Raw genomic sequence first — 12,559 nt, forward strand, 5'->3', positions numbered from 1 at the left:
TTCAGATCGAATCCGTATCGAATAGATTTCGTTTCACTCAAACAAATTTGGGCTAAAGACTTTCCAAGCCCACACCGTCTCTTTCACTTATATATATATAGTGGCTATTCGTACACCTAGGTAATACTTTCTGTACACATAGCTTGTGTTTAAATTTTGAGATATAGCAGGACCAGCAAACAAAACCTTTAATCACCAGCAGAAAAATCTCGAATCGAAGCGGTAATCATAAAATATGTAACCTATTAAAAATCGGGGGAGATACTTACACGTATCTCGTATTATCAAAACCTTTCAGTTAGTGGAAGGCCTACCCGAACGGGATGTAATCGTAGAAGAGCAACAATGGGAAAAACATTAAGAGGAGTACGGCTGTGACATTTTGTTTGCTTCCAAATGCATAAACACAACTGTAAATAAAAATAAATATATGTACTTATGATCGTGAATGTATAGACGATATGTGAAGGTATGAAGGTATGATAAAACTACAGTGGAAATAGAAACGAAAATGGAAGAGAATAATTAACTAATCAACTTAATGTACAACTCAATAATGCCACAACATCTGACCAATTATGCAAGCGTATATGATATACTGATATATACACCACAACACATTTACATATATACATATAAAAAACTGATCCATACCAGATTTGTATATATATATATATATATATAAAATAACTATATATTTATCCGTAATTAAAATTTGTAATTTTTCTTAGAAAATACTTGAATTGATATATATATATATATAAAATAACTATATATATATATATATATATATATCAATTCAAGTATTTTCTAAGAAAAATTACAAATTTTAATTACGGATAAACCAGAATGAGAACAAGAACGAGAACGGAAAGGACAAGGCGAGCGAATATGAAAGGCGCTTAACAAATTTTAACATAGACTCCAATAAAAAAATGCAAATTGGCTTTAATTAACAATAAAACAATTAACAAACTAATAAATAACTAACGAATCACACCAATATCTAATGAGAATATCTAGATGACATACATATTTGATTACTATTATAATGTTTTTTTTTCACTTTACATAGCAGTGTGTTGTGAAACAACGGCAAGGAAGAAAGGAAGTCAGAAATCAGTTTAAGTCCATGCCATCCCAAGGAAATGTATTTTTTTTACAAATAAAGATAAATACAGGATAGCAGGATATACATTCAGATGTGATCTATTTGGTGCGAAAAGTTGTACCCCGCTAGTAATTGAGAAGTTCTGTCTGTTTTTCCCTCTGAATACCTAGATCTCTTCAAGTCGGAGAGTGAGAATTAAAGACTTTCTTTGGACGCCAGTATTTCAGAAATTTTCTTTTAGGATTAGATATCCAGCTCCTCGAGGCAAACGCCAGGGCTATTCATTATTATTCAGATATATTAATATAGAACAGGAAATACTTTCAATCTCGTAATCCTTACCAAGAAAAACCAAAAACCAAAATCGAATCGATAACAAAACAACTACCAAGCTTGAAAAAAAACTTTTAAAGTAATCTAAATCAAAGTTCTAACAGAAGATTATAAAGCAAAATCTTTAAAATAATAATAACAATCACCAAAAGATTATGGATAATTTAGCAGAGCAGGTGGAAAATCCAGAATCATGTATGCATACAAATATTCATAAATATTTCCAAAATACAAGAAAAATTTTAACAATAAACAAATATTTTCACAATAGCTTAAACAATCTTAGTGTTTTACTATTATTTGGATGTGGCCGGTGTTACGCTTGCCGTCTGGATTTACATAGGTAATATTGTTCGGCGACAAATGAATACAAGGTTTTATTCTATTGCAGGAAAATGTTGTATTTTTTATTCACTGTCTATCTTACGAGCGAATTAGAATGGTTGGGAAACTAAATGAAATGTTTAGGGGCTTGTGGCTTGAGGCTACTCCATCTCAATCTTGAGAACTGGTGCGATCATCATCGAGAATCATATTGAGAATTTCTGTAAAAATTAGACGTCTCAACCTATTGTACTACTTTTTCAAAGCAATTAGATAATCTTGGGAAATAAATTAAGTATTCTCATCAAATGTGTCTGCACAAAACTTCATCATACTAGCTACGAATTAATTTACATACATATGTACATAAATTCCAATAGGTTGACTTTACTTGATATTTTGTCTCAATGGAAAAAATTCAATCATTATAGATTTAACGCAAATACTAAAACATTTTAATCAAAACATGCGCTTTGAAAGTTTTTTACATTTAATGTAAACACTAAAATAATTCTACATTGAACACTTGAACAAAATGTTCAGTAAACGTATCCTACTATTGGTTCTTAGTCGATTGTCGCTAAAAGATCATTCGTCGGTTCTTCTCCTTGATCTAAATTGGTGCTTTTTGCTTTGTGTGCTAAGCTTCGAAAACATTTGACATTTTTTTTTTTTGATGCTGCTAAAATTTGCAATTTTCCTTCCTTCCATTCATCCTATATAGGTATTATCCTCTATCCATCATTGTACAGCCAATTGGCTTGGCTAAGTGCTATCAGCCATGATCCGGTTATCATAAATCGTAAAAATGGCGAATTGGCTGTCAAATCGCAAAAGAGCATCCTCCGCTTTTCGTAAATCGTAAGATTCTTAACTTTTACGAGCGATTACGATTTCAAAAATGAATTGCACATAGCACATATGTATGTATATACAAAATGATATGAACTGGAAAAAATAGAGTCATATTTCCTGATGTTTTAAGGTTATATTTATGTCGTATATATTTATTTTCGTATACGTATTGTCGGTACAGCAGTTGATGCAGCCGAAAATTTGAAATAAATTGGTTTAAATTGTAAAGAAAATGAATGAAGTCGCTACCCTTTAAGATCTACCGCCTAACATAGTTACATAAGAATTGTAAGTTCCCGTTGACATATTCATGTATATATGTATGTACTATCGATATCAATAGTTGGCATTACAGGTTACAGATCTCGCACAGTGGCACGTCAGCCGAAAAGAGGTGGTAAACACTAAAAAAATAGATATTTGTATATTTAAGGAAAATATAAAAAAACAAGAAGGACGGACAGACAGACAGACTGTATCGACTCGGCTATTGATACTGATCAACAATATACATATGTACATATATACTTTATGGGGTCGGAAACACTTCCTTCTGAGCGTTACACACATCCACTTTCCCCACAAATCGAATACACACCTATACTCATTTTTAGTATTGGGTATAAAAAGAACAGCGAAGAGGTTTGAATATCCTTCTCATGCTGCCTATGTTCCAAATAAGTGAACAGCTCTCCTTTTCGACTTGACTTACATTTGATGCAATACAAATGTTGGATGATCTCCTCCTTGTTTTGTTGATTAGCGTCTGTTGGTCTGTTGGTTGAACGTGGCTTGGATTGCGATGGTTTGCCTTCAACAGCCTTCAGCCTATGGCAACAGTTTTGACTAGTCCCGTCTATATAGTTCCCCAAGCGGCAATATGGTGAAAATACGTCCAGAGAAAAACAGCAGTTACTGTCGGCACCCGACCCTAATCTCATTTCTATCCATATTCAAAGAATGAACTCGTATCCCTAACCCAAACCCTGGCCGATCTGTTGTATCTGTGGGAAGCTGAATGTGGGTTTTTCTTGTCTTTTTGCTCTTTTTCCTCCTTTAAGATATCTCTACTTTTCACAGGCCCTTGCTAAGCGCTTTCCCCCACCTCCCTTCCAATAAAACTCGCACAGAACGCCAGACATATATTTGACACACTTTCCAGTGATATTTTATATTTTTTTTAGCAGATAGCAAAAAAAATTGTTTAGGAATTGTTGTAAAAAAAAAAGAATACTTACGCATTATAATAAATATATAAATATATAATATATTCATTCATTTGCGTGTGTACTGGAACCTTTGTTAAATTTTTTAAACACTAGTACTAAAAGCTGTACAGAAATTGGATGAGTTTTGAAGAGTGGAAATACTTATGCACCAAGCGAGTCAATTATTTGAAATTTAAGCATTTAAACATATTTAATGTCCAACTCAGTTTTGCAAAAAAGATGCCTTAATTGCTAGCTTAATTCTATGTTTAAATAGTTACATCCTATGCATATCCGCATGCAATTAATTTTAGTTCAGGTGATCGATCGCCTATGCTGTGTCGGTGTTGAATGATTAACAATTTTCAAATAAATAAACGTAAGTCTAGAAGTTTAATCTGCGGATAACTAACTATGTACTCTTGATATATAATAGTACGATTTGAAGTCAATATAGCCTAATATTTAGATCTCTGGAAATCTGTACAAATGATAAGAGACGTTGCTGTCCTGGTTCGAAGTCTATGCTCTATAATATACAGGGGTCGACAGCCCTGCAGAATTTTTTTGCTGATATTGGCGGAGGAAATTGTTGGACCGTGTGTTTGGCTGCTGCTCCACCTTCTCCTCCACTGCTACATCCACCGGTGATCGTATCGTATCCCAGTTCACTGTAACAAATCCCTCTAATGCCACGATCCGTACGTCAGCCGGAGATGGAGAAGCGAAAATGGTGGCGGGGATGTCGAGTAGGAGGGCATGGGAATCCCCTCGTCATCGGCATAGGCTGGAGCATCAGGCCGATGCTGATATTATTGAGCTCCTCCCGCTGCCGTCGCCTCCTTGACTTCGCCAGAGCCCGGCGCTGGCACCACCTCCTTCATGGACTCCACCTTGGCCACAATCTTGAGGGCGGGACCCAGCTTCATCCCCATGGCATTCACCAGGTGATTCTCCTTTAGCAGCAGCAGCGCCTGACCGTCGATCTCCTGCTGGACAAAGTCATCCACATAGTCTTGGCAGCCGGGCAGGTTCCGTATGAAGTCAGCGACCTCCTCCACGCTCCAGTTGCAAATGGGCGAACGCTCGCCTGCGGTCGAGGAGGATGTTGGTGTTGGTACAGGTGGCTGGGGCGCCACTGCTGCCGCAGGTGGGGTGGGAGCTGGAGACGGAGCCGCAGGTAGGGCCACAGGAGTGGGGACTGCGAGTGCGACTGCAACTAAGGGAGGAACTGGAACGGGGGTGGCTGCCATGACCGGCAGGACAGGAAGAGATACCAGTGGCACCTCCGTGGTGGTCGACATCGGAATCGGATCGGGCTGCAGCGCCTGCAAGGCGTCCGTCTGCATCTGCATCTTCTCCTCGGCCATAGCCTCGTCCAGTTTGTCCACCAGAGCCATGGCATCCACTCCCACAATTCCTCCCATTTCCATATCCATTCCCATTCCATTGTTCTCTCCCAGTCCGCCTCCAGCTGCAGCTGCAGCTCCAATGCCTGCAACGCAAGTCTTCGCCTGCCTAGCGCATCCTGGGGAGCAGAAGCGCTTCCGTTTGAGCTTCGCCTTGTGCTCCAGCTTGCCACACTGCTCGCAGGCCACCATGTCCGTGGGTAGACCCGCTGCATTAGCAGCTGCTGTTTGGGTTTTGGTTGTGGTTGGCGTTGCAGTGGCTATTCCGCACAGCTTCGCGTCCTCCTGCATGGCAGTCTTTTTCTCTGTGGGAAGAAGAGCAGAAAAGGGATTAGTATCAGAAACAAAGGAGGGAGGGAGGGAAGAGACTCACTTGGCGGCTCGTCGCTGGTGTCCTTGTCTGCGTAGCGCTGCCTCGTTACAGGAAAGGGCTCGTTGGCCTCTTGGATGATGAATCCGTCGATGACATGAGTGAGCACATTAGGCTTAATCATGGCTTTCGGCAGATCTTTCCCCGCCGCGTTGCTGTTCCCATTGCTGATGCTCGTTGTGGTTGTAGGTGTAGTCGTGCTGCTGCTGGTGCTCGTGGTGGTGGTAGTGGTCGCAGTGGTACTCGCTGCCCTGGCCAGGGTGGCTATCCCAATCCCGTTCCCTACTATCGTCGTTGTCGGCGTTGAAGGTGCGCTGGTGGTGCTGGTGGCTGTGCTCGCTCCGCCCTTGCCCTCATCCTTCCCACTGTGCGTGGGGGTGGAGGAGCTAGTGGTGCTGCAGCTACTCGTGGGCAGCACCACATTGCTCTGCCTTGTAGTGGGCGTGCTGATGGTGGGCCTCGTAGGCGTGGTGGGGGTCGTGCTGTTGCTGTGAGACGCCTCCGGGGCCTCTCCATTTACCCTCGAGTCACTGGTTGAGCTACTGGCCTCCGCGGAGGCACTGGCGCTTCCAACGGACCTGGGGGTGGTGTTGACGGAGGATGCGTGGTGATCCTGGCCACCGGCACTGTTGTTTAGAGGGGACCCAATGGGCACCAGGGTGGCGGAGGGGGTGGGCATCTTCAGCGTCGCCTCCTTGGTGGGTGTCGCCGGATGACTGGCTCCACTGGCAGCGCTGAACGCGACCAGTGTTGCAGGAGATGGTGTCACTGCACTGCTGGTGACAGGCCCAACCGTGGCGTTCATCATGGACGTCATAGCCATGATGGGGTTCGTGGCGGGTGAGGACGATGCAGCCGCCAGAGCGGGTGGTCCCTGCTGCTGCTGTTGCTGTGTGGCTACTGCAATGCTGGCGGAGATTAACTGATGTTGCTGCTGCTGCTGCTGCAGCTGGGCTTGGTGGAGGCTGGCTGACATTGTGCTGCTGGTGACCAGGGGACCCGTTGTGTGGTTTGTTATAGTCACCACGCTGCTGGTGGGCAGGGAGGAGCTGCTGCTGGTCGACTTGGCCGTCTGGAAGATAGCGCCGGAGGTGGAGGCGGAGAGAGCGGCCTGGAGGGCACTCGAGGTGGCTATTCCTGCGGGCGTCGTGGTCGAGGACACCGAGAAGGGGACGCTGCTCAGCTGCAATTGTCCTGGCTGCTGCTGCTGCTGCTGCTGCTGCTGCTGTTGCTGTTGCTGTGGCTGCTGCTGTTGACCCGCCCCAGCCGCCTGCTGTACCACAATTTGTTGGATTATGTTCTGCTGCTGCTCCCGCTGTTGTTGCTGCTGTTGCTGTTGCTGCTGGGCCTGTGCCTGTGCCTGAGCTTGAACCTGAGCTTGCACTTGGGCCTGCGCCTGCTGCTGGAGCTGCTGCTGCAGCAGTTGGTTGTGGAGCTGCTGCTGCTGCTGTTGGTGGGAGGTGATGAAGGTGTTTGGCGCCACCTGCAGTATCTGCTGCGCCAATGCCTGCTGCTGCTGCTGCTGTTGCTGAGCCTGAACCTGAGCTTGGGCCTGAGCCTGTGCCACCTGTTGCCGCTGATCCTGCTGCTGCTGTTGTTGTTGCTGCTGCTGGGCGACTTGTTGCTGTTGCTGCTGCTGTTGGGCTGCTGCCTGCTGTTGGATCTGGATGGCGGCTATCTGCTGTTGGAACATTTGCTGCTGTAGGAACTGCTGCTTGTGCATAAGCTGCAGCTGCTGTTGCTGTTGTTGCTGCTTGTCCACTCCGGCCGCTGTTGCTGCATGCAGGGTCTGACCATTTTGCAGGGTTATGGGCGTGCCCGTGCTCATGACGACCATCCTGAAAAGGCAAAAATAGCAAAGGGAATAATATGGTTGACTCTAAGGCCGACTGCGTCTATGTCACTCACTTATTTCCCGCTGTGGTGACCACCTGGTGGAGGTTCGCCTGCTGTTGGTGCTGCTGGTGCTGCTGCTGGATGGCAGCCATGTGTTGCCCCACTGACTTGCTCTGCACCGCACCAACCGCCACCACCTGCCCGTTCTCCGTCTTGAGGGCCGGCAACGCCGGACGGACAGGCTGCTGCTTGTTGCGCATCTTGGCCTTGAGCAGGTTCTGGTTTTGCGCCGTCTGCGTGGACACGGAGCTAGCCGGGCGCACCTGGGTTCCGTTGTGGGGCATAATCGGCGCTCCAGGCCGCTGAAGGGCCGTCAGCTGCTGCTGCTGCTGCTGCAATTGAGCTGTGGCTACCGCTAGCTGTTGCTGTTGTTGCTGCTGCTGCTGCGCCTGGCAATTGGCCGCCGCCTGCTGCTGCTGCTGTTGTTGTTGTTGCTGCTGCTGTTGCTGTTGCTGCTGTTGTTGTTGCTGCTGTTGTTGCTGCTGTTGTTGCTGCTGTTGCTGCTGTTGCTTGGTGGCCAGAGCTTCCAGTTGGGTGCGAGGCTTGGTCGGTGTCTGGGTTACATTGCACTGGATGATCTCTGTGGAAAGAGGAGGAAGAAGATCGGAATAAGCTCTGGATCACGGATAGCAGATTGCATTAGCGGATGCGGCCACTTACGGTTCTGCTGCGTCTGGAGTGTCTGCGTGGTTGGCTGCTGCTGGATAAACATGCCCTGAGTGCCGTCCGGCGGGCCCCGCAGTATAATGGAGTTCGAGCCGAAGGGCGGCAGGCTGTTCTGCCAGAACCAGGAACCCAGCATCTGCTGCCCCTGGCCCGCGCCAGTCCCGCCCAGCGGATTCAGCAGCTGCCCGCCCACGCCCACACCCACTCCTACGCCGGGCAATGTCGACTGCGAGACCTGGACACACTGTTGGGTGGTGGTCTGTTGTTGCTGTTGCTGCTGCGCCTGTGCCCCGCCAGCTCCTGCCGAGGCTGCCTGCACCGTGTTGGTGGTGGTCGTCACCTTCTGGACCACCTTCTGTGCCTGCATCTTGCCCTGGGCATCAGCTCCCACTCCCACACCCGCCTTGGCCATGGCCACCGCCTGCTGAGCCGCTGTCAGCTGCTGCTGCTGCTGAGCGTTGAGCTGTTGCTGTTGCTGCTGCTGCTGCTGCTGCTGCTGTTGCTGGGCGACCATCGACTGAAGAATGCTCTGCTGCTGCTGCGGCGAGTGGGAGATGACGTTGACGGGTGAGATGAGCAACGTCTGCGGGGACTGGCTGGAGGGGATGGCGTAGGTGCCCCCTGCGAACCCGCCCTGCCCCCCGATCATCTGCTTGGCGTTCTGTGTGGTAGTGGTGATCATCTGGGGGGTGTTACCCTGGAACGGCTTCCCGGCGGTGATCACTTGTATGGGCTGCTGGCCAATGCCCGCGGAGTGCAGCAGGTTGCCGGAGATCATCATTGGCGGGTAGATAAACCCCGTCGAAGGCTGCATCAGCTGCACCGTCCGACCCTGTGACCAGTCACCAGTCACTCCGCCGGAGGCTGCCGCCAGCTGCATCGGCGACATCGTACTAATGGCCGTCGAGTGCTGTTGCTGTCCCTGCTGGTTCGCCGGACTGGGTGCGCCTCCGCCCTGGCTCCCTGCCCCACCACCCGCAGAACCGTTTCCTCCGGCTGCATCGGCTGCCGCCGCCGTCAGCTGCTGGAGCTGTTGGAGCTGCAACTGGCTTGCCTGGCTGGCGTCCAGCAAACCCGTCGCATGCTTCAGTTCCGTGGTGGTGGTGCCCGCCGTGTGCGTGGGGAACTCCTGCTTCACCTGGATGGCATACGGATTGCTGGCGTAGAATTGCTGCAGCTGCTCCGGTGAGATCTGCAGGGGCACCGATGTGGCGGACGCCACCTGTTGGGCGGGGCTCTGTGACTTCTCCATGATATGGGTGCTGCCGCTGTGTCCCGCTGAGTGCTGTGGGGTGCTGTTAGGAGTGCGGGTCCGACGTGTAGTGTGGGGTGTCCCGGCTCCTCCTCCTTCTCCGTTTTCGTTTCCGTTTCCCTTCCTCTTTTTTGTGATTGGGGCTGTCTGCTGCTGCTGGGACAAGTCCTGGGAATCGTCAAAGCTGATGCCCGCCTTCTGGGCAAGAGTTTCCAGGCACTGAAGCGGTCGCTGGTTCTCCTTTGGGATCTGCGGCTTCTCGCTGATGTTCGATGTGTCCTTGAGGGGTAGCGTAGTGGCTCCTCTTGGCTGTGAGGAAGATGCTGATTGCGTGTCCGCTCTGAGGAAGGAAACGAGCACACAAAGTTAGTAAACAAAAAAAAATTAAAAACACATACACTCAGATAGACACAAACACACAGAGATACAGATACACACTTTGAACGGGTACGACGGCGCGGGGCATGCTTCATCTTGGGGTATAATCTCTTTTTTTCCCCCAAAAAAGCTCACAAAATACAATGTGAAATGCAAACAGGTTGGCAGCCCCAACAGCAGTGGTTGCAGAGAGAGCGGGAGAGCAGAAAACCGCAATGCACGCGGGGCGGCAGTGCGAATGAATGAAACGGAATGAAGTCAGTGCCAATTGTGTCAGACAAGGAGAGACTGACAAATGCATTTCAACGAAAACGAAAACAGAGCCAAAGCAAACCAAAGAATAAAAAAAAATGGTAAGACCAACGCAATTACGGAGATCATTCACACACACATATGCATATGTACACCGGTAGGGAAGGAGTTTCGTTTGATTAACCCTTGAACGACCATGGCTTGATGCCCGGTTGGGCTTCCAACTATTTTGACCTATTTAAATGCACTTTCCACCCACAGAAACACAATTGCAGTCATCCGATACCAGTGTGCGGCCACAAGAGGTCACTAGGCGGCACACATACGCACACACACACAACACCCCACCCAGAGGGATACCTTCTATTTATAGGTAGGAGTCGCCTGCATCTCGCTCTTATGAAAATTGGCAACATGCTGCACTTTTGCGCCAGGCAAACAGATTTAGAGGGATCGAGGCAAAGCGAGAAAGAGAGAGAAAGCATGTATCTAGGAGTGGGTGTAGAGTATTAAACAGAGAAAGATAGCCTGAAAGATAGAAAGAGATCTGGTATTGCAATTACATTCTACATTTCCGACCGGTAAACAGTCAAAAAAAATTTGGCAATGCAGCTGTGGCCTTCGAATAATTCAAAATCGAATCACTAAAATGATTCGGGATATGGATTTGGATTGCATTCAATGTTTGATTTGGAGGCGGGGTTCTCTGAATACAACCTTTCCCATTGCCAAAATGTTGACAGTTTCTGCTTCCGACCCCAGTTGCGGTGCTGGCTCCAACCCCCGATCCTAAGTCTGGCCAATTTTTTCGGAGAAAGAGATGTTCCCTTTCCACCACTATTTCCCCTCTAGTCGGGCGCATGAAAACAAAGAAACAAAAAAAAAAGAATAGCATAAGGGTTTGGGTTGAGGGTTGCCCTTGGCATTCGGGGTGGGTGGGTGTTTGCGGGCCTAGCAGGGTAGATTCTCTTTCCCAGGGTTGCTGCCGCTGTTGGAGATGGAGTCGAATCGAATCGCACGCGGAATCATCGGACTCGGGGGCGAGACGCTCTGCCAGACACAGCATCTTCAACGGCGGCAGACTGCGGCATGTGGCATGGGGCAAACGGCAAACTTCCAGCTCAAAGACTGGTTTTTGTTAGTCCATGTGAGTGTGTGAGTAGCGTTCTTGTGTAGATTTGTGTGTCTGCCACAGCTCTAACAACAATTCAGTTGCCAGTAGGGGAACTGCCAGTGACATTGGCAAGGGGAATAATAACAATGCGGGGGAAAAATAACAGAAACAGAGCATGCGCGTCAGAGAAGACTGCGTCGTCTCGTACACGATGCACTCTAAAGTGTTACTTCTGCTCCTTCTCACAGTTTTCCCCCTTTTTTTTGTCAAGTGTATTCAATATGTTAGGGGTCCAGTGGCAACGGGCCAGAGTTAGGGGCACCTGTGCACGCGATCTTACATAAAAAATATATCGGCGACAACCCTAGACGCCGCTCAGCATTAATGAGATTGTTGTTTTTATTCCACGGCTACACTCTCACAATACACTTTCCCGCTGTCTGTATACGTCGGCAGCGACGCGTCGCCTGCACACACATTTGTTTCGCGACATCATGGGTTTTCTTTTGTTTTGTCGCCTTAGCATTCACTTCTTCTTAGCCACACACTAGTTCTGCGTTGCATTATAAAAAATTTAAAAAAGTATCGTTATTATAAATGGAACGGCATACAGCAACAGCGTACTCGTATTCCCGTGATTGCGCGCGGAGTCGAGGCACAGACCGAATACCGAATACCGAACTCTGCCAAGTGGATTTTAGGACTGAGACGCGCGCAGACGATAGCGGGAACACACGGTAGCAGCAGCAGCAGCAGCGGCAGTGACAGCGGCAGCGCTGCGAAACAAAATGAAGTGCGCATGTGTTGGTGTTGGTGTGGTTGAATGCGGGGCCGGCGGCGCGACGCGGGCAGCTGGGGCATGCGAAACCAGTTTTCTCTCACACCCATGCAACACAGCGATAACTTTTCTCTATACTGAAAATCGCGGGTGCGAGTGGAATGGCAGTACAAGCAACGCAATCGAGCCCCAAGTGTGACTGCGATGGCCTGTGCTCGCTATCGCATGGTTTGGGGTTGGAAAGAAACAAACGACGAACGTCACCACACAGATACACACTGTCGCAGGAAAACGAGGCTACAGCTGGCGTACATGTGTGCTGGTTATATATGTGTGCGCGCTCTCAACCACCCCGACGAATTCTCATCATCTTCTACAACCGAATCCAGTTTTCTGTGTCTGTACACTCGAATGTCTACCCTGTCGACTGCCTCCGATTGTTGCTTGTTTGCTGGCTTGCCTGCTATACTTCATCTTCTTTTTTCATTTCGCATTTGTCACCACCACCACCACCATCGGGACTGTGGCCCAACGGCCTACCTGGCTTCCCCTGCTCTGCCGCGACCCTCCGCTTCACATTCCCATTCCACACCTTCGGTCGTTCCATTCGGCT

The 12,559-nt window shown here is 48.2% G+C and overlaps 1 protein-coding gene across 1 annotated transcript; it reads right to left on the bottom strand.

Moving 5' to 3' along the window:
* Positions 1–3,923: 3,923 nt before the first annotated feature.
* Positions 3,924–9,897, bottom strand: LOC6603207 (polyhomeotic-proximal chromatin protein). Its single transcript, XM_026990145.1, has 6 exons — positions 9,863–9,897; positions 8,167–9,764; positions 7,995–8,086; positions 7,519–7,898; positions 5,614–7,448; positions 3,924–5,545 (listed from the first exon to the last, which is right to left on the bottom strand). Exons 1-6 carry the CDS (start codon positions 9,895–9,897, stop codon positions 4,644–4,646), a joined length of 4,842 nt encoding a protein of 1,613 aa, XP_026845946.1. The 3' UTR covers positions 3,924–4,643.
* Between the last annotated feature and the right edge of the window lie 2,662 nt (positions 9,898–12,559).

Source organism: Drosophila persimilis, unplaced genomic scaffold, assembly GCF_003286085.1.
Source record: "Drosophila persimilis strain 14011-0111.01,24,50 unplaced genomic scaffold, DperRS2 tig00000520-arrow-pilon, whole genome shotgun sequence".
In the NCBI taxonomy this organism is placed as follows: Eukaryota; Metazoa; Arthropoda; class Insecta; order Diptera; family Drosophilidae; genus Drosophila; species Drosophila persimilis.

Excerpts from the sequence above, each read along its gene's own strand:
- LOC6603207 (XM_026990145.1), bottom strand. The coding sequence starts at position 9,897 with ATGAAGCATGCCCCGCGCCGTCGTACCCGTTCAAA. Across the intron at positions 8,087-8,166 it reads ACTCCAGACGCAGCAGAACC|AGATCATCCAGTGCAATGTA; the intron begins GTAAGTGGCCGC and ends CTCTTTCCACAG. Across the intron at positions 7,449-7,518 it reads GTCACCACAGCGGGAAATAA|GATGGTCGTCATGAGCACGG; the intron begins GTGAGTGACATA and ends TTGCCTTTTCAG.